The 19071-nt window shown below is 40.5% G+C and overlaps 1 protein-coding gene across 7 annotated transcripts in view; it reads right to left on the reverse strand.

Annotated features, from left to right (window-relative positions):
* LOC142107327 (voltage-gated potassium channel KCNC1-like) overlaps positions 1-19071 on the reverse strand; it is a 104147-nt gene that overhangs the window by 10936 nt on the left and 74140 nt on the right. For 3 of the 7 annotated variants that reach the window (XM_075190698.1, XM_075190696.1, XM_075190700.1), the window contains exon 3: positions 12375-12569. In XM_075190698.1, coding sequence (XP_075046799.1) covers positions 12375-12569 — 195 coding nt within the window. Of the gene's footprint in view, positions 1-3518; positions 3645-10332; positions 10781-11047; positions 11507-12374; positions 12570-19071 lie in introns of those variants that run through there. The other 4 variants (XR_012679940.1, XM_075190697.1, XM_075190701.1 and 1 more) reach the window with 3 other exon arrangements.

The raw sequence follows: 19071 nt of genomic DNA on the forward strand, positions 1-19071 counted from the left end.
AGTAATTATCCACCAGAGTCTCCATAATTAATCATTCCGTGCTCTAGGGCGTGGTAGAGGTACGTATAATGAGGGCGATGGGGGTGCTACTGTACCTGATTAACTTTCAAGCAAATGATTCTTACATTTAATGAGAAATATGTTTATATCTGTTATGTGTTGTGCCTGGTTCGTTTGTAACAGTTAAAGGTCACAGGATGGAATTTATGTTTGTGAAGATGGCTTCTTGCGCAGAGCTGTTATAGACTGCATAACAAATTAAGTCGATGCTGTGCATCAAGTGCGCAAATGCTGCCCACGACTAATCGCGCCTATACGGATGTATCTCTGATGTCACGTGTGCCAGAGATGGCGACTGTTGTTCTCAAGATTTTCACGATTTTGGTGCGGAATAGTGTGCAAAGTCGTGAAGAATTAAGAATATATGCCCAATCTATTTACCAGATTCATTGCCCAGTGATTTACATGATATGGTAAATGTAGACACGTGACACAATGCAGGCACTCTTCAGCTGGGAATGTGTAATCAAATATATTTCTGTGCATAGCAGTCACATGCAGTATAGGCTGTGGGATGGGCATTTTGGGCTAGTTACTGTATAATATAGCTAGGCACAGACACGCAAAACCAATATTTGTCCACTAACATTTAATTGTAGGTGAAGTAATGGGAGAAAAATAATAAGTGCACATATGTAATACTTTAATTAATTAGCTTACTTTCATTGGATATAAAGCAGTCAGTAATTTAGTTTTGGGCCTTTTATGGGTTTGTTTTCAGGAATGGCTGCTATCATAAAGCAAGGCCATCCTATAGAGGCTAAGTTCATTATTATAGAGGCACCTATTAGGAATATACAGTGTAATGAAATGTATTAATGCTTCTCTTTAGAACCACATTTTTAGACATGTCAGTAAGTCGGATGACTTATTATACTGACTGTATTTCAGAGTTTAACTAAGATGTGTTTTGATATTTACCATACTAGGCCCAGATTCAAGACTATGAACTGTAGGCCTGTACCTAAGACCAGCAGAGCTTGGGGGGTGGTCCACGGATCGTAGTCCTCAGCCTGGACTGACTGCATTTTGTGCCATATTAGCAATCTTATTTGTCACTGGGTTTGAACTATGGTTGTCCTCATGAGGTATTTAGACCAATGGTCCTCTGAATGTTCTGCTGTGTACTGGGTCAGAGTCTTTTGTGGAATCTAATGACTCATTGTGTGCACCTGAAGTTCCCTGACTATTTAAATCCCTCAGTCTCGCACTTCTTGAAGATTTCCCTACTGTTTCCTGGATTCTGGCACTGACTTTGCTTGCTGATGCCTGCCTCTGACTTTTAGCTTGTCCTGTACTGTAATTTGGAACCTTGTTAGTCTTGTCAGTCAGCAGCCTCCTGGTAAAACCGTGACCTGTTGTCCTACAGCAGTGTCCAATCTCTCTTGAGGGGGGCCCAAGGACAGGATTGAGAAGGAAGTGGCATTGCTGGTCTTTTAATGACCATTGTGATTATAGCAGAATAGTAATGGAATTCTATACAAATAATTGTTGGGTTACATTTATTTAACACTCAATGCATTTATCTGCAGGCCATCAAGAGGAATTTGGGGCCCCCGTTATAGCAACCTCTTAGGGCCCCTTCCATAACAGCCGAATGGGGTGTTACCACACCAGTTTGGTGGCTCCTCCCCCTACACAGGGAGGGGAGGGTTCCCAGGCAGGCCTGGGCCCAGGTGCTTTGTACCAGCTCCGCCCCCCATCTGAGCCCCTTTGTTTATCTATACTGACTATTTTACAACCGTCTTGCAGACCTTGATTGACCAGATGGCTCTGGTCAGCTTAGTGTAGCGTCAGAGGCTGTACAGGATACATTCATTAATTATTCAAATTTCAACTGGGCTTTTTGATGAAATGTAGAACTTAATATTTTTTTTTTAACCTGAACACTATGTAATTTTATTAACAACTAGTGAAACTTTTGTCTGTTACATTACATTAATGGTCGAGTTTCATGAACAGAGTGTACTATACTAGATAGTGCTAACTTTAATTTAGTAGAGATCATTTCAGAACCTAATTGGTCCCACTAATGCATTCAACTGTTAAAGAGTATCACTTTTTATTATTACTATGGAGTGATAATTCAATAAAACTTATATTCAGTGTTTATATTCAATATTGTCCTCTTCTTTAAAAATTGAAACTCCAATAACATGTTAATAGTATTTACAAATCCTAGTACTATAAGATTCCATGTATTGATATTCTGCATTATACCAATTGTCTGTGTGAGGAGGGACAGGTGTATTAGACCTCAGTAAGAGCCTAGCACTTATGTGTATATGCCTATTAACTTTGTTGATCAAATTATATACTGATTGGCACCTCAGGTATTTGTTTTGAGACTAAACTATGCAGTGTTATTCCACAGACAAAATACTTCCATACACACTCATTATCATTTGTAATCAAAGCTGTGAGCTCAAAATCGAGTATAACTGAAAGGGTAACAATAATCCAATTTGAAGACTAATTTTTGGGGATTTTGTCATTTAATGTCACAAAATGGAAAAGAAGAATACTCAGCACACAGCATTCCTGGCTTTAGAATTTTGATGATGCAGCTGCTGGTGTCAGATGTGATAACAGTTTACACCAGCAGCTGTCAATTTAGAATCGTAAAGCCAGGTAGACTGCGTTGTAGCGTAGAGATACACTACAACACAGAGATACATTAGTAGAGATATACTAATATAATTTAAAGAAAAATAATAATTTTGGGATAATGAATTTTGCCATCTTGTCCTTTGTGACAATGCACATGCAATGGAACTGCTAAACCAGGGGGGGCCTAGAGTCCCTGGCTATCTACACCAATCTTTTTGTCCTAGGCTCACCGCAGATGGTGTTTTCTTTTCTTACCTTGATAACAAGATTCATTTTATTGGATCCTTGACTAAAACATAAACATTGCATTTATTGTCATCGAAGGGGATTTAACTGCTGATCACCCGTAGGTGCCAGTAACAGCTCGTAGATAATATCAAACAAGCTCAGTTTGGATATGTTAAAATGGTGTCTTGGCCATTGCATGATGTTAACTGGAATCAAGAAGACAGATAGCTTAACGTTGCATCTGCTTCCTTCTGGTACTTGCCAAGAGTAACGGTTATTGAGGAATGATCTGAACACATTAGATAGCGTCCAAAGGCTTGCTGTGCTTCCTAGGCCACTCAACATGCATTTTGACATGTAGCCTTTGAGTATCAGATCATTTGATAACCATTGTGTAAATGAAACATGAGTAAAATGAAGTTAGGATCCATACTTGGCTAGTGGCACTTTGATCACACAGTATCTAAAGAAGCTTAGGTATTTCCAGCCAGAAAATCACCAAAAATATGGATCTGGAACTTATGAATAGAGTTATTGGGTGCATTGCAGAGACAGAAATGAGCAAGGTTTTTGTCGTTAATGAGGGTGAGAAAAGGGGTATCCCCTTTCATGCTACTCACCCCTAAGGCATCATGCATCCTACTGCTTGATCCATGTAGCTGCATTGGCATTGAGGTCATGCAGGAGATCAACGTCTTGTTTGTACCAGTCGTCGTGCTGAGGTGATGGAGTGCAGGCGTTGACAGCTGAAGGGCGCAGGCAATGACAATGAAACATGGATGGAAATGAAAATAAACAAACAAACAAAAAAAAAAAAAAAAAAGAAAATGTTTTAATGTAGATGGTGTTATAAAGGTGAACTGCCCCATACTCCCAGCATGTGTGTCAGCCTGTGTAAGAGAGCTAAATTCTGTAGGATACAGAAGATCACACCCTTTGTATGAGAATAAGATAGCAATATTTACTAAAGGACTAGATAGGAAAACAACTATAGTCTGTATTAGTCCCTCAGTATTGACAGTGACCTGCAAATAGGCCAAAAACATGGGTGATAGACGGCCTATTACCTCCCCCCCCTGTTTGTATCTGTTTTAAGACTTTGGTCACTATTGAAGGACTTGTTCATGTCAATCAGTTCTAGCCTCAACCTTTTGTCATCAAAGCTTTAATCCAGTGTTTATATTTATGAATTTATACCGTATAGCAGTGATTCCCCAACTGTGTGCCTAGGCTCCCTGGGGTGCCTTCGAGATCTCACAGGGGGGTGCCTGGGCCAGGGCCAGTGGTAAGCAAAGCAGGGGACTACTTGGTAATTATTTTGGCTTAGAGGTGCCTTGAAAATTTTTTGGAGACCCTATGGGTGCCTTGAACTGAAAAAGTTTGGAATCCACTGCCGTATAGTATAAAGGAACTATGACTATTATAAAGTGCAAAGGCAGTTATGTTTTAGTATTAAAGTGTGACTTGGCATCTAGAATTGCTAAATTCAACTTTTTCCTGCAATAGGACCGCTATGCCCTGGAGAGCAGGCAATTTTAGTACAGTGTCTAAAGAGATTTAACATATTAAGGTGTTATATCAACTGGTGGATTGTCTTACAAGTAAATGGCAGCCTCAATGTGAGCTATATTAGTAGGTGACTGGTTAGGATAGCAGATTATTTCTCTGTAGGTGGATATGTATGAAAGAGTTAGATTTATGGTAAAAGTTAGGTATGTTCCCAGCTGTCAAAAAAGAAGAATGCCAACTATTGTCAATTTCCCCCAAGATAACCCACTTCCTCCAAGTAACAGAACCAGGAGTCCTCTCTCACTGGTGTCAGATTTAAACTTGTCATAAGTTACACTAGTGCAGTGAGCAGGGAAGTGTTGGCAAATTTTAGCCCAGGGATCAAGATAGTCCACTATGGGACCAGCCCAGGCGGCAGATGCCCCCATGCCCCCCAGGCAAGCTTGCCCCTGTTGCCAGCGGAGAGAGAGGGGAAGAGGGGGCAGGGGAGTGTCTCCTAAACTGCTCATCCAGGGGAGAGTTGGGTTGCAGGGAAAATTAATCAGGGGTGGACATGTCCTTTAATATCTCATGTTGCAAACTCAGAGGGGTTCATTCTCAAAAACAAAAAATGTTCATTGTGCAATTGCTACTCCCCAAGAAACAATATATTGGTTTGGTCATTTTGCATGTTTGTTGTAGAAGTCTACAAGATCAATGTTTGCCTGTTTGCAAAGGTAAGAATGTCATGTGAAATTACTGCCTACTACCCCTCATTAATTTAAGCTTTCTTCTAATGTAAGACTCAGTCTAGTCTCCTTAACATATTAAATATAAACAATAAATACAAAATAAATGGGTCCTTTCAGGCTTGAATTAAAGCCATTCACAATAACATGTTTCAGGTCCATGGACCCATTTCCGAGTCCATTCCTGGCCAACCTGTGGCTTTCCAGGTATTGTAAAACTACAGATCCAAGCATACCTTACAAGCTATCGGCCTGCTATCTAATGGCAAAGCATGCTGGAGCTTGTAGTTTCACAATACCTGGAGAGCCAAGGCCAGGTCTGTTCTAGTCCCTGAAGATGGTCCCACACACCCAAAACGTGTTGTGAATACTGTTAATACAAGCATAAAATCTCTAAATGCTAATTTATTTTGTAATAATATGCCGACTATGAAGAAGTATTGGCTTCCTCCCTAAGTATAGGGGAGTGATTACAAAGAACCGCTTAATCTGTTTTTAAGATATTACACATCTGATGATAGTGAGGGCAAATCAAGGCTGTTGTTACCTCAAGTGTCACATTTGCTGAATCTGTGGGGTAAATTTACTAAAAAATGTAAAAAGAAAAAGTGTAAGTGTTGCCCGCAGCAACCAATCAGCTTCTAGCTATCATTTTCTAGAACGTAGTAGATAAATGCTAGCTAGAATCTGATAGGTTGCTATGGGCAACACCTCCACTATTCCGTTTTAGAACCTTCGGTAAACCTACTCCTGTGTCTTCAGTTAAAATGGTTTCACTGGGCATTCTGTATCTTATGTGCCTAGAATTGGAAATAGTGTCGCATTAAATCAGGGTATTTTGCACAGTGGAAAATCTTTGTTAAGCTTTCCTTAGTCAATAGGGAATGCCTTCAGCTTTCAGCTCATTTTTAATATCTTTCACACCTGAATAAAATCTTATTTCAACGGTTTTGGCAGCTATTCACTATTGCGACAGGAATGTCTTGCTCCCCCCTCAGTAGCCCAATGCGTGAATCAAAAAACACTACCTTTCAACAGGCGATTTGCCTAAAAACAAGTAATAGAATATACATGTTATGCGATTCCACAAAACAGGATTCACATGTATAATGTTTCTCTCTTATTGTTTGCTTCGTAAATGACAGGAAAAGTTCACTTTAGCAAAAAGCTCCCTGATTTCACAGAAAAAAAGAAAAACTCTACGAGCCTGATTCATTAAGGTAAGTACTCATTTTTTTTTACTTAAGTTTTCTCCTGGACAAAACCATGTTACAATGCAAGGAGTGAATATTAGTTTATTATGTTGCACATACGGAAAATAGTGGCTTTGTTTTCCTAGATCAACTTTAAATTTCAGTGTACAAATAAGCTCTCAAGTATTTGTGTACTACATGAAAAAACAGGCAGTATTTTCCTTATGTGCAAAATAATAAACTAACTTGCACCCATTGCATTGCAACATGGTTTTGTCCAGAAAACTTAAGTAAGTAATCTTACTCAATTTCTTGCTTAACTTTCCTTAATGAATCAGGTCCTGCATTGCCAAAACAATAATCTTACTTAACATGGAAGTACCGCTGTTGGTAATTTTTTTGTGAATAGACACTCTAAGGGGTATATATACTAAACTGCGAGTTTGAAAAACTAGAGATGTTGCCTATAGCAACCAATCAGATTCTAGCTGTTATTTTGCAGAATGTACTAAATAAATGATAACTAGAATCCGATTGGTTGCTATAGGCAACATCTCCACTTTTTCAAACCCGCAGTTTAGTAAATCTAGCCCTAAGAGGCAGATTCAATTAGTAGGTACTTCATCCAGAAAGCACTAAGGAGGCCCAACGCCCTGTGGAAATACAGCTTTGTGTGCCAAGATTTCTGCCAAAGTGGAGCAATATGGTGGCATTTGCAAAGGAACAGAAGTTTGCACATGCAAAGGTGAAGAATTAGATGGGGAGTTCCTTGCAAAGTACACAGGAGCCACATCAGTATGTCAAGGAGCGGTGCAAACATCCATTTTTATTTTGCGGAGCAATAATATTGAAATGTGGTAAAGGGATGAGGAGGGTGCATCTTTAGGGGCATAGTGCAGATGGCAAGCACGGCCACTGGCAAAAGGGTGTATGTCAAAACTTACTCTGAGTAATGTAATAAAAACCTCACACACAGAAGTGATACATGTAATAAAGTCAGTCCTAGTTTATCTCATGAATAATTTAAGCCATTAATGAAGCTAAACTGAGCGGTATTTCAGGAGAAAAATGTAAATGTTTACTTTAATGAAAAAGGTCCTCATAAAGTGGTATGGGGTTGGACTTTGATGTAACATTTATATTATTGCACAGTGAACCTCTGGAGCCTTTTACATTGCTCCGTGCACCTAAATGCACTTATAGTTTCCCGAGAGTGTAGACTAGGTGTGTCTGTGCTGAGTGGACCATCCAGTGTCTGAGAGTGTAGAGTAGATGTGTGTGCTGGGTGGACCATCCAGTGTCCGAGAGTGTAGACTAGGTGTGTCTGTGCTGAGTGGACCATCCAGTGTCCGAGAGTGTAGACTAGGTGTGTCTGTGCTGAGTGGACCATCCAGTGTCTGAGAGTGTAGAGTAGATGTGTGTGCTGGGTGGACCATCCAGTGTCCGAGAGTGTAGACTAGGTGTGTCTGTGCTGAGTGGACCATCCAGTGTCCGAGAGTGTAGAGTAGATGTGTGTGCTGGGTGGACCATATAGTTTCCTGAGAGTGTGGAGTAGGTATGTGTGCTGGGTGGGCCATCCAAGTGCCTGAGAGTGTAGAGTAGGTGTGTGTGCTGGGTGGACCATTAAGGTGCCTGAGTGTGTAGAGTAGGTGTGTGTGCTGGGTGGGCCATCCAAGTGCCTGAGAGTGTAGAGTAGGTGTGCGTGCTGGGTGAACTATTCAGGTGCCAGACAGTGTAGAGTATGTGTGTGTGCTGGGTGGACCATCTAGGTGCCTGAGAATGTAGAGTAGGTGTGTGTGCTGAGTGGACCATCTAGGTGCCTGAGAGTGTAGAGTAGGTGTATGTGCTGGGGTAGACCATCAAGTATACGAGAGTGTAGAGTAGGTGTGATGGTACTGGATGGGCCATCTAGGTGCCAGAGAGTGTAAAGTATGAGTGTGTGTGTGCTGGGTGGGCCATCGAAATGCCTGAGAGTGTAGAGTAGGTGTGTGTGTGCTGGGGCGGACCATCCATGTGTCCGAGAGTGTAGAGCATGTGTGTGTGCTGGGTGGGTCATCCAGGTGCCTGAGATTGTAGAGTAGGTGTGTGTGTGCTGGGTGAACCATCTAGGTGCCTGAGAGTGTAGAGAAGGTGTGTGTGTGATGGCTGGGCCACCCAGGTACCCGAAAGTGTAGAGTATTTGTGTTTGTGCTGGGGTAGACCATGGAGTGTCCGAGAGTGTAGAGTAGGTGTGTGTGCTGGGTAGATCATCTAGGTGCCAGAGAGTGTAGAGTAGGTGTGTGTGCTGGGGTAGACCATCCAATGTCCGAGAGTGTGGAAGAGGTGTGTGATGGATGGGCCACCCAGGTACCTGAGAGTGTAGAGTAGGTGTGTGTGTGTGATGGGTGGGCCACCCAGGTACCCTAAAGTGTAGAGTATTTGTGTTTGTGCTGGGGTAGACCATCCAGATGTCCGAGAGTGTAGAGTAGATGTGTGTCCTGGGTGGACCTCCCAGGTACCCAAAATTATAGAGTAGGTGTGTGTGCTGGGGTAGACCATGCAGGTGCATCAGGGTAAAACCAATACGTTATGCTGTGCATCCTGTGGGCTTTGTAAGCGAGGCCTTATGTAGTTTTGTAGAGTTTTCCTAATGATAGGACACATCTGCCTGGCTGTTTGAACCAACTCTAGAGAAACTGTGACAAGAGTGGTAGTTTTAGATCAGAAGAACTCTATGTCAAGTAAACAGTGATACTGCTCCTTTATATACAACTACAATACATAAGTTATGTGTCAGATATAGGTACAAACACACACACACACATACACACAAAAACAACACAAAACATAACTATATTAGCTGATGACCTGTTCACACAGATGATGGATTAGAAATATGCAAGTAAATGTTTAAGTGTCCTTGGCACTGAAGTTTATACTGCTAACAAACAGATGAAACTTAATTATGAGTTACTTTGTGTTACTAATATCTTAATAATTCCAGTAACATAGCAGTAAGGTTTAGCATAAATTATAGTCGTATTCAGATACATTGCTTTTTGGAGCGGAAGAAGATTCACAGAGAACAAGTATGCAAATTGTAGCTCTCTGAGCATTGTTTCTCTATCATCCACATATCATATATAAAATCTCAGGGACTGAGTCATTAAAGAGAGCAAAGAAAAAAGGAGTAGATTTGGTTCTGGACAAACCATGTTGCAATGCAAGGGGTGCAACTTAGTTTATTATTTTGCACATAAGGAAAATACTTGCTACTTTTTCATGTAGCACACAAATACTTGATAGCTTTATTTTTACACCTAAATTTAAAGTTGATCTAGGACATTCCCTACCCCAACAATAAATCTGTCCCCGCATTTTAAATTTACCTCCCCTTCCAATGCAACATGGTTTTGCGAGGTGCAAAGTTACTCCTTCCTAATGCTTTGCTCTTCCAACTGTTTTCAGGGGCGGTGCTACCATTTGGTAAACCTAGGTGGTTGCCTAGGGAGCCAATGGTTAGGGGGCATCTAAAATGTCACTCATTCAGTGTTTTTAATGCCCCCATACGGAGCCCCAGCCATTGACATGAAGGAGATGCAACCAGCAGCTTCTTATGTGTCAAGCTGCTGGTTGTTGCTCTTCCATGTAAGTGTTACACTGGATTGTTAGATTGGATACGTGCGTCTGCTAAGGTAAGCAGCGGAGGGAGGGGGTACTGCAACAAGAGGGGAGAGGAAGGGAGTACAGTACCTTTTTTTAGCAAGATGTTTTAAACTTTTATTAAGTTGGAAGTCTTTTATTGAGATGCAAGTTGAAAGTCTGTGGCATCAGTACAGTGGGCAAATTAATGGGCTATATTAATCCTATTACCTTCAATTCTCATTTATCAGAATACAGAGAATAGTTAAATACTGTTTTCTCCAACATGGAAGAAGTCGGCTCGCTGGAGAATTGTGAAATCCAGTTATGTCAACACTGTGTCATCGACAGAAAATTGAGAGAGAGACCCAGAGGAAGTCTCTTTACTTCACCACTTTATAACTACTGAATTCAGTAAACCTGGATCTTACAGTTGGTTTAGTAGGTATAGTAGGTATGGAAGTTATAGTAGGGCTAATGGTAAGTTTACAATAGGAATTAGTAATCCTTCGTTCAACCCTTGTTAACTCTACATTCACCAATTGGTGAGTGGAGCAGATCTAAGATGAAGGCTCAACTGGCGGTTGATATAAGTCTTGGGATTCTAATTGTGTTCGGAATGTTGGGCTTGCGAAATACTGTTGTATGTATTTGTTACAAGAATTCTACTGTGCGTACAATATCTATTAACTGCTTATTATTTGTAAGCATAGTCCTGACAGTGCTAATTTAGTAATACTTACTGGTGTATACCAGATCTACAATCTCAGTGTTTGCTGACTGTCACTGCCATGGTGATCCTTATCCAAGGGTACAGGACTGGGCTTTAGGCTGAGAAGAAAGTCACATTGGCTTCACTCAACTTTCTATTACAATGAGAGTTATTGGAGGAAAACGATTCAGTATTAACTTTAACCAAGGCTACTAACAGTGTATCAAGACAGTGGCATGGACTTTCTCTGTGATGTGGCAGAAAATAAATAAGAATGATAAATAAAATCATAATTAAACTTTTTTTTCTTTTGACAACTAGTAAAATGTAAAACAACACAGGACAGCCTATCTTGTAACATGTCACAATAGCGTTCTGATCACTATCACAGTATCTACTAACGAGACATAGGGTACATGCTCTACAGTCTGAACATTACCGGTAAGCCGCTATTTGATCAACCAATGAAATGTGTGTAATGGGAATAACAGCAACATAAAAGTATAGCCATAAGTTGTTGTAAAAGGATCAAGATTCCTCAAGCTTAAGGTAATGTTCAGTACTTGTCTGTGGGCAATGTGTTCTTTTAACATACATGTGACACGCGTGACCCACACACACACACTGCATACAGTACAGGTCTCTTGCATGACAGCTAAAACCCACCATGCTGGTAACAGCATGACAAGGGCATGGATATGCTGACTAATGTAGCTGTAGTGCATTTAGAAGATTTTGGTACAAGTAGCAAAATCTATATTGGGAATGCAATTCATGACAGTAATAAATTTATATAGCATTAAAACCTCAGTCAGATATCGGGCCATTATGATCTGTCACATGAGCTGAAAAACAAAAGAGCAACAAAATACACAAGAGTCGCAGGACGTAACACAGAACATGAACAGATGATTTGCTAGGCTGGCATTTCTAAATTTTCCAACATATAAACATTGAAACAACAGACAATTAAACATATGAGCATGCTGATCCTATATTGGGGGTTTTCTATTATATGATGCCTATAACTAATCATTGATTATGCCTACTTATCAGGCTTTAATGACACCCCCGGCATTCACACTTCGCCTGATTGGTTCCTAGCGACCCACTTCTGTTTTCAGGTGAAAGGTTAAATGACAGTGGTCAACGTTTGTACTATGGGAGGAGAGTGACAGGTTTAATTTTTTATAGCCTTAAATGGAAGACTAGGTTGTTGGCTGTTTAAGTTGTGTACTGTGTGCCCCCATATTTTCAGTTTGTAATATCTTATTTATAGTAAAAAAAGGTGGTATTGCGTTTTTTAATTTTGTTGTTGAGCTGCTTCTGTTGTTCACAAAACTCCTCCATGTTTCCTGACCACCATAACACAAACACAGTTCAATTGAAATAGAGACTAAAATGTACTATTCACACTATAGCAGCCTACGGAAAGCAAGGATTGCAAAGGAAGACGTGGCTATTTTGCAAAACTACGCGTAGCTCACATCTCGACATCCCAATTACAGGACAGTATGGATGTGTCAATAGGAGAAGGTAGCAAAGAGATCAGAACCGGCAAGATCTAAGTTGTAAAAAGCAGGTCAGAGACATTGGTCTTTGCAAAGGAGTTTCAGGGGCTTCGTTTTTTTCAAGCTTTGCATTGGTTGCAGTAAGCTGTATAAAATGGAAGTGAGTGATGAAGGTGAAGGAGTATGCATCAGAGGCGAATACCTTTGCGGATGTTGCCGTCTGGAGAATGTGCAAAATCTCCGGTGGACAACAGGAAACAAGCTCGATCCCGGTTGTATCTCTCTCTTGCACCAGGGGTGACAGGAGACTTTTCTTCTGGGGACAGAGCCTGGTCTATTGTTGGGCAATCCTCATTGGCCAGTGCAGCGTTGGCAGCATCTCCATTCTGCTTGGAGTCTTTAGGAATAAAGTGAAAGAAACAAATAGATGCATAGCTAATGTTAGTATCAAAGTGTCAGATGAATGCTGCATCTGATGGTCCAGGAAATGTGTTGTTTTTATATATGATGTCAATGATAACAGTTACAGATGATTGAAACGCTAAAATAGTACGAAACCACTGGCTAGAGTTTATTGAAATGCAGACAGGGGACTGGACAGCAGTAGGGTGCACTTGGTCTGAAGATCTCCAAAGGAAGGATGTAAGCTGATCACATGATGCTCCCATCCAATCCTGTGGTGTCCTTTTTGTTCAAGTAGATCCTGCTGCTGTTTAGTCACCTCGGGCCTGATTCATTAAGGATCTTAACTTAAGAAACTTCTTATTTCAGTCTCCTGGACAAAACCATGTTACAATGCAAGGGGTGCAAATTAGTATTCTGTTTTGCACATAAGTTAAATACTGAATGTTTTTTCATGTAGCACACAAATAACAACTTTAAATTTCAGTGTACAAATAAGCTATCAAGTATTTGTGTGTTACATGAAAAAACAGTCAGTATTTAAGTTATGTGCAAAACAGAATACTAATTTGCACCCCTTGCATTGTAACATGGTTTTGTCCAGGAGACTGAAATAAGGATCCTCTTCATTTAAGATCCTTAATGAATCAGGCTCCTAGTCCTTTTTTCATGTGATACGGCTAGGCCACATCACAATAAAGGCACTGCTTGGTTTTTCCTTATCTATTAATAGTAAATGCTGAGTAAAGGTTAATTGCAATGTATAGTTATTAATACACACAATATTTTGGAGAAAATGAACTGAATACTGCCCCTCGCTTACTGTTTTGTACTACTAGCTATATTGCAGAATGGATGTTAGCTCTTGGTGGGGTTGTCCTACGAGATGAAGTGAAAAGTCAGTAAAATATCATATTATCATTCAGAGCCAATGAAGAGCCTGAAAATGGGAGTTTCTGCTCAACACATCCTACTTTTCATAATGGAACTAAAGGATTACCAGGAGTACAATGAGCAGTACAAGGGCTATAGTCACTATCTTTAATATTTAATGACTGTTTCACGCCTGCCCAGGAAGTGGCTTCTGTTACAGAACTTCATTCAGCCACGTAGAAAAGTTGAATACAGATCAAACTATATGGTTGTAACAAACACAAAAATGTAACATACTGTACATGTATGTTTATGTATCAGTTTAATGTGCAGGTAACAAGTCAACTTTTATATGTATAATGATCTGTAGGTTACAATGGCACAAGAGGTTATTAAGTATCTTGTTTGATCTAAATCAACATATGCAATTATGATAAAAAAAATGTATATCTAGTTGTAAGAAGGGAAAAGCATCACTGTTATTAGAATAGGTATATCCAGCTCTGTTACATGACATCACTCATTAAATTATAGCATATACAACGTAACCACTAAAATCAAAGAATTTATTGTAAAAAACATATTTTACTCTCCTTTTATTTAATGATAGTAACAAATACATGTTTGATGTTTCATTGTTCCTCTATACCCCATCCACTTAACCCAAACCAGGGGCAAACACAGGATTTGTAGAGGGGGGTTTCCACAGCACGCCGCCAGTGCGCGTGACCAGCATGCATGGGGGGTGTGGCTATAATATTAGACAGTGCTTGGCTGCTCTCCAACTCTTCCTATCCCCATAATATACATGGACAATGTTGCGTGCACTACTGTTAGGTGCACGCAGTTCTCTCTTTTTGAGCAGAGCCGTCTGAAGGGGAGGCAGGGTCCGGACACCTCAATTATACAGTGCCCCAGGCTTGGAGGGGGGTTCCAGGTACTAGGAAACCCCCCTTGGTTTGCCTATGCAAACCACGTAGATTTTTAATGAGACCACACTTCTTTTGGGGGCTGAAAACAGGGACTGTCCATTTCTGCTTTACTATACCTGCTAACATTCTTGCCTGGAGACAATAGCCCATGTCCCAGATTCACCTGTACTCTGGCCAGTCAACACAAACCACATAGATTTTTAATGAGGCCACACCATTTTTGGGCTTATAGAGCCTGTGCCAGGAATATAAGGACTTTTGCCAAGTATACAGTTTTCTCGTGCAGTCTCTTGTACCTTCATTTGTCCCTATTGACTGTTCATAGAGCCATACTGTATCTTGTGATTGGCTAGAAGGAGAATCTGAACATGACTTCTGCTGCAGCAAGCTGCAGGAATAACCTGCATGTCTTTTACTGAAAAGAGGAACAAAAGCAAATCACAATTTTGCAATTCACATCTATTTCACGTCATCAAAAATTGCATAAATTTAAAGGATAACTTCTCCTTATCTGAACTGATAACCTGTAACCTTCTACAAATCAGACCTTCCTTTTTTGGAGACCTGATATCTACCACGGTCCCTACAGGGGATCCCAGAGGAGAGACTCCTACAGTGGGTTACTTTTTAAAAAAAAATCTCACCTAAAAAGAAGAATTAGTTATTTTTGCTTTAGAGACATTGCAGCTATCACATCTACATTCTTGACTAGCACTTCGACACATACATATGTAAAAAAAATACTAATTGGGGATCTGCTAGCTAGTGATTTACGACGTTCTAAAATAAGGAGCTTGTTAGCATTCAGAACAATGCCCAAGCATGTTGAAGTTATTAAAGATTTGAACGTTCAAGCTGTTTTTTTACACTGTAGCAACACAAACTTTTGGTTTGGGATTCCTGTGGCTGCGCAGATCATGACTAGTAGAGGATGGCAGTTAGACTATGCTCCCGGCCATATTCATTGTGTTTTCATACTTAGCCGAGGACTATCCTCCAATTGCCAGCTGCGGCCATGACCATAGCATCTGCACATTTTACTGGGTAGATTTGGGGTCTTGCATTTTAAAGGTAACAGAGATTTAGGGAACTTGCATTAGAAAACCACCAGAGATTTGAAGGTTGTATTTGCATTTAATAATTGCCTCCAGAACAGGATTGTCATTGAATAGTAGCCACTAATTTGCATTGTGCTTTGACCAGTACTTTTGTATTGTATAGAGGCCATTAAAAAAAAAAGTTCTCTGTTTTGTATATTGTTTATTATGGTGTTATCTATATTGTATATTAGTCATATAGATGTTCTTTGCATTGTATACCGGTCACTAGAATGCTCTCTGGATTGTATACCGGTCACTAGAATGCTCTCTGAATTGTGTTCTGGGCACTACAATGGTCTCTGGATAATATACCAGTCCCTAGAATGCTCTCTGGACTGTTTTCCAGGTACTAGAATGGTCTCTGTATTATATACAGGTCACTAGAATGCTCTATGGATTGTTTTTCGGTCACTAGAATGTTCTCTGCATTATATACAGGTCACTAGAATGCTATCTGGAATCTTTTTTTTCCGGGCACTAGAATGTTCTCTGCATTGTATACCAGTCACTAGAATGCTCTCTGGATTGTTTTTCGGGCACTAGAATGTTCTCTGCATTGTATACGGGTCACTAGAATGGTCTCTGGATTGTATACAGGTCACTAAAATGCTCTCTGGGCTGTTTTTCAGGCACTAGAATGTTCTCTGCATTGTATACCGGTCACTAGAATGCTCTCTGGATTGTTTTTCTGGCACTAGAATGGTCTCTGCATTGTATACAAGTCCCTAGAATGCTCTCTGGACTGTTTTTCGGGCACTAGAACACCAGTGAAAGCAGGAACATCCAATTCCTCTTCGAGCGTAACGGACCCTTATGAAAGCCTTTGCTTTCATTAGTCATTATACAGTAAGGACGTGCCAAGCACTCTCAGGTACGTGTTTTTCTGTTGTATCTCCTGTGCCATCTACAGGGCAGGTGTAAGTACCGAGTGATAGCGATGGCGGTCATGTATGGATGCTAGAACATGTGTTTGCAATTAGGAGCAACTGTAAAAATGCATTTTATGTACAGTAGACATTAAGAACACCCTCATAAATGTATTTTGAGTATTTTATCATTTATATATATATATATATATATATAGGGAATCAGGCACCCTGAGAGCACCTGGCACAACCAAATCACCGTTTGGCCAGCTGAAACATATTTTGCCTCTGGAGATGATAATGACAGTTGCTTTCTGCTGGACCAGAACATTTGGCTATCCCCTAATTTAAACAAAATAACCATTTTTAAAGTAATTGTTTGCTGATCACTTCAGATTCATTGCTAGGATATTAAAGGAATATATATTTTTGGTGAGGCTTACTGTCGATGATCAGATCGGTTTAGGGCTCAGTTCACCCTAGGCTAATAAGCTCATAGCTCCCCCTCGCCTTCCACGCTGCAGCCTAGTCAGCCTATTGGATAATCAGAACCAGAGCGCGGGCTTATTTTTCTCTGGTTTTGTTTTAAAGTATTGCCTTTTTGTCATAGCAGCTGTCCATCAAGCCTATTTAAGGCACATTTGGGTGTGGCTCACAGCCAGCCTTTGCTAGATGTAAACCCCTATACCTGGGAGGTGAGTGCATCTAATTTTAACTGCATTTTAATAGTGTTTAAAGCATATAGGTCAGTGTAGGACCTGCATATAATGAGGTACCCTTGACGTTGGGATACAGGCTTAAGTCTTTTGATCAAAATATGAACTAATACCTCATGTTTTCATTTTGCTAGATACACACAAATATGCAGTTTAAAGGATAAGGGCTGACAACTGTCTTTTTGTATTGGATAATCAGACCCTGCACACAGGACGTGCCCCCCGTCTGTCTTAGACATATCCTTAAATACAAGAGCCTGAACTTCTTGGCTCACAGTACACTCAGATTGCCCCATGAAAAACAGTATAAACAGGGCTGTTATGGGTATCAAGCAGCTAAGTCCAACCTCGTTTATAATCATACGTTTCAGCCTATTGTGCTAATACTCTAACAAGTATTTGCCTCCCTGAATGGTTTTGACCAACGCTGTAATAATTATGTCTTCATATTGCTATTTTCTGACAACAGCTTAGCCAATTAGTAATGTAGTATTTAGCCCTTCAACACCTGCTGAGGTATATTAAGGACAACACAAAGAAGTAGAAAGAGGTATGAATGCATTAACTCCTGCCTTGCTGGAGGAGGCTGATTGCAGTTCTCCTATCTTGCTGCCAACGGACTGCAGAGGGCAGGCTCTTAATTTTTGGCTGTAAACATCTACTTTGTTTTGACCTTGAATTACATCTATGTTTGACAAAAGCATGCATATTAGCTATCAAATGGCAAGAGGATAAGTGAAATCATTTTCAGCTATTTAGCCTATCATTTATTGTAAAGACTAATGAACACAACAGTTTAATCATATGTGTAATGGTCGGGATTGCTTCTAGGTGCGGGGAACCTGGGAACCATACAATGTGCCAATATCCCTCCCCCATTATTTTTTTCCTGAAGGAATTGGATGTTATTCTTGTCTTCCAACCATATCTGCAGAGGTAGTGCTTGCTGAGAATGAGAGTCTTTACTTTAGTAGGATCTGGCTATATATATATATATATATATATATATGTCATACTTGCCAACTTTTCCTCGTTGGTTTCAGGGAGATCCCGGGGAAGGTTGGCGTGTGGGGGCACGGCTTGATGAATTGCATCATTTAGGGGGGCTAAGATGATGCGATATGTGCGTCGTTAAGCCCTACTCCCGCCACTTGTCTATAGCGGGGCGAGAAACGGGAGGTTGCCCTGCTCTCCCGGGAGCCCGAGAGGTCTCCCAGAAATGCGGGAGTCTCCCGGACATTCCGGGAGAGTAGGCAACTATGCGGTAAAGAAAAGCAGCTAATGAATCTCTAAAGACTGAAGTGTCTTTTACATTTCTGTCTCCATTACTGAAGTCATGTTGTCTTACCTGTCAGTCTTTGATTAAATCTTGGTCTCCATGAAAATGGCCACCTCCATAGGAATCAATACATGGACATAGGACACAATTTCTGAACTGTGTCATCGTGCCACAGATGGAGAAGCCAACCACGTCTTGTACTGGCTCAGCATCAGGGAGAATGCCAGACTCTTCAGGGAGTGAGGGAGATCATCCCTATTTCAGGGAGTCTTCCTGACATTCAGGGAGAGTTGGCAAGTATGGTATATGTGTGTGTGTGTATATATATATATATATATATATATATATATATATATATATATAATTTCTTTATAGTGTACGCTGTACAACTTTTTATATCTGCCGTACTTGCCACGCTGCTCTGAGGTGATGTTTAAAGACCTTAGGGTAGTTTTACTGACCCTCTAAAAAGGAAAATTGGAGTTGTTGCCCATAGCAACCAATCAGATTCTAGCTGTCATTTAAATAGTACCCTCTAGAAAACGAGAGCTGGAATCTGATTGGTTGCTATGGGCAACACCAACACTCTTCCATTTTAGAAGGTTTAGTAAACCCCCTTGTAACCCCCATCTGTTATTGCCCGGTGTACTCTCACTAGGGAGTTCTGATCATGGAGTATAATCCTGTGCGATTCCTGACAATGTGATCACTGTGACAGACGGACACAGGGG

The sequence above is a fragment of the Mixophyes fleayi genome, chromosome 11 (assembly GCF_038048845.1).
Source record: "Mixophyes fleayi isolate aMixFle1 chromosome 11, aMixFle1.hap1, whole genome shotgun sequence".
In the NCBI taxonomy this organism is placed as follows: Eukaryota; Metazoa; Chordata; class Amphibia; order Anura; family Limnodynastidae; genus Mixophyes; species Mixophyes fleayi.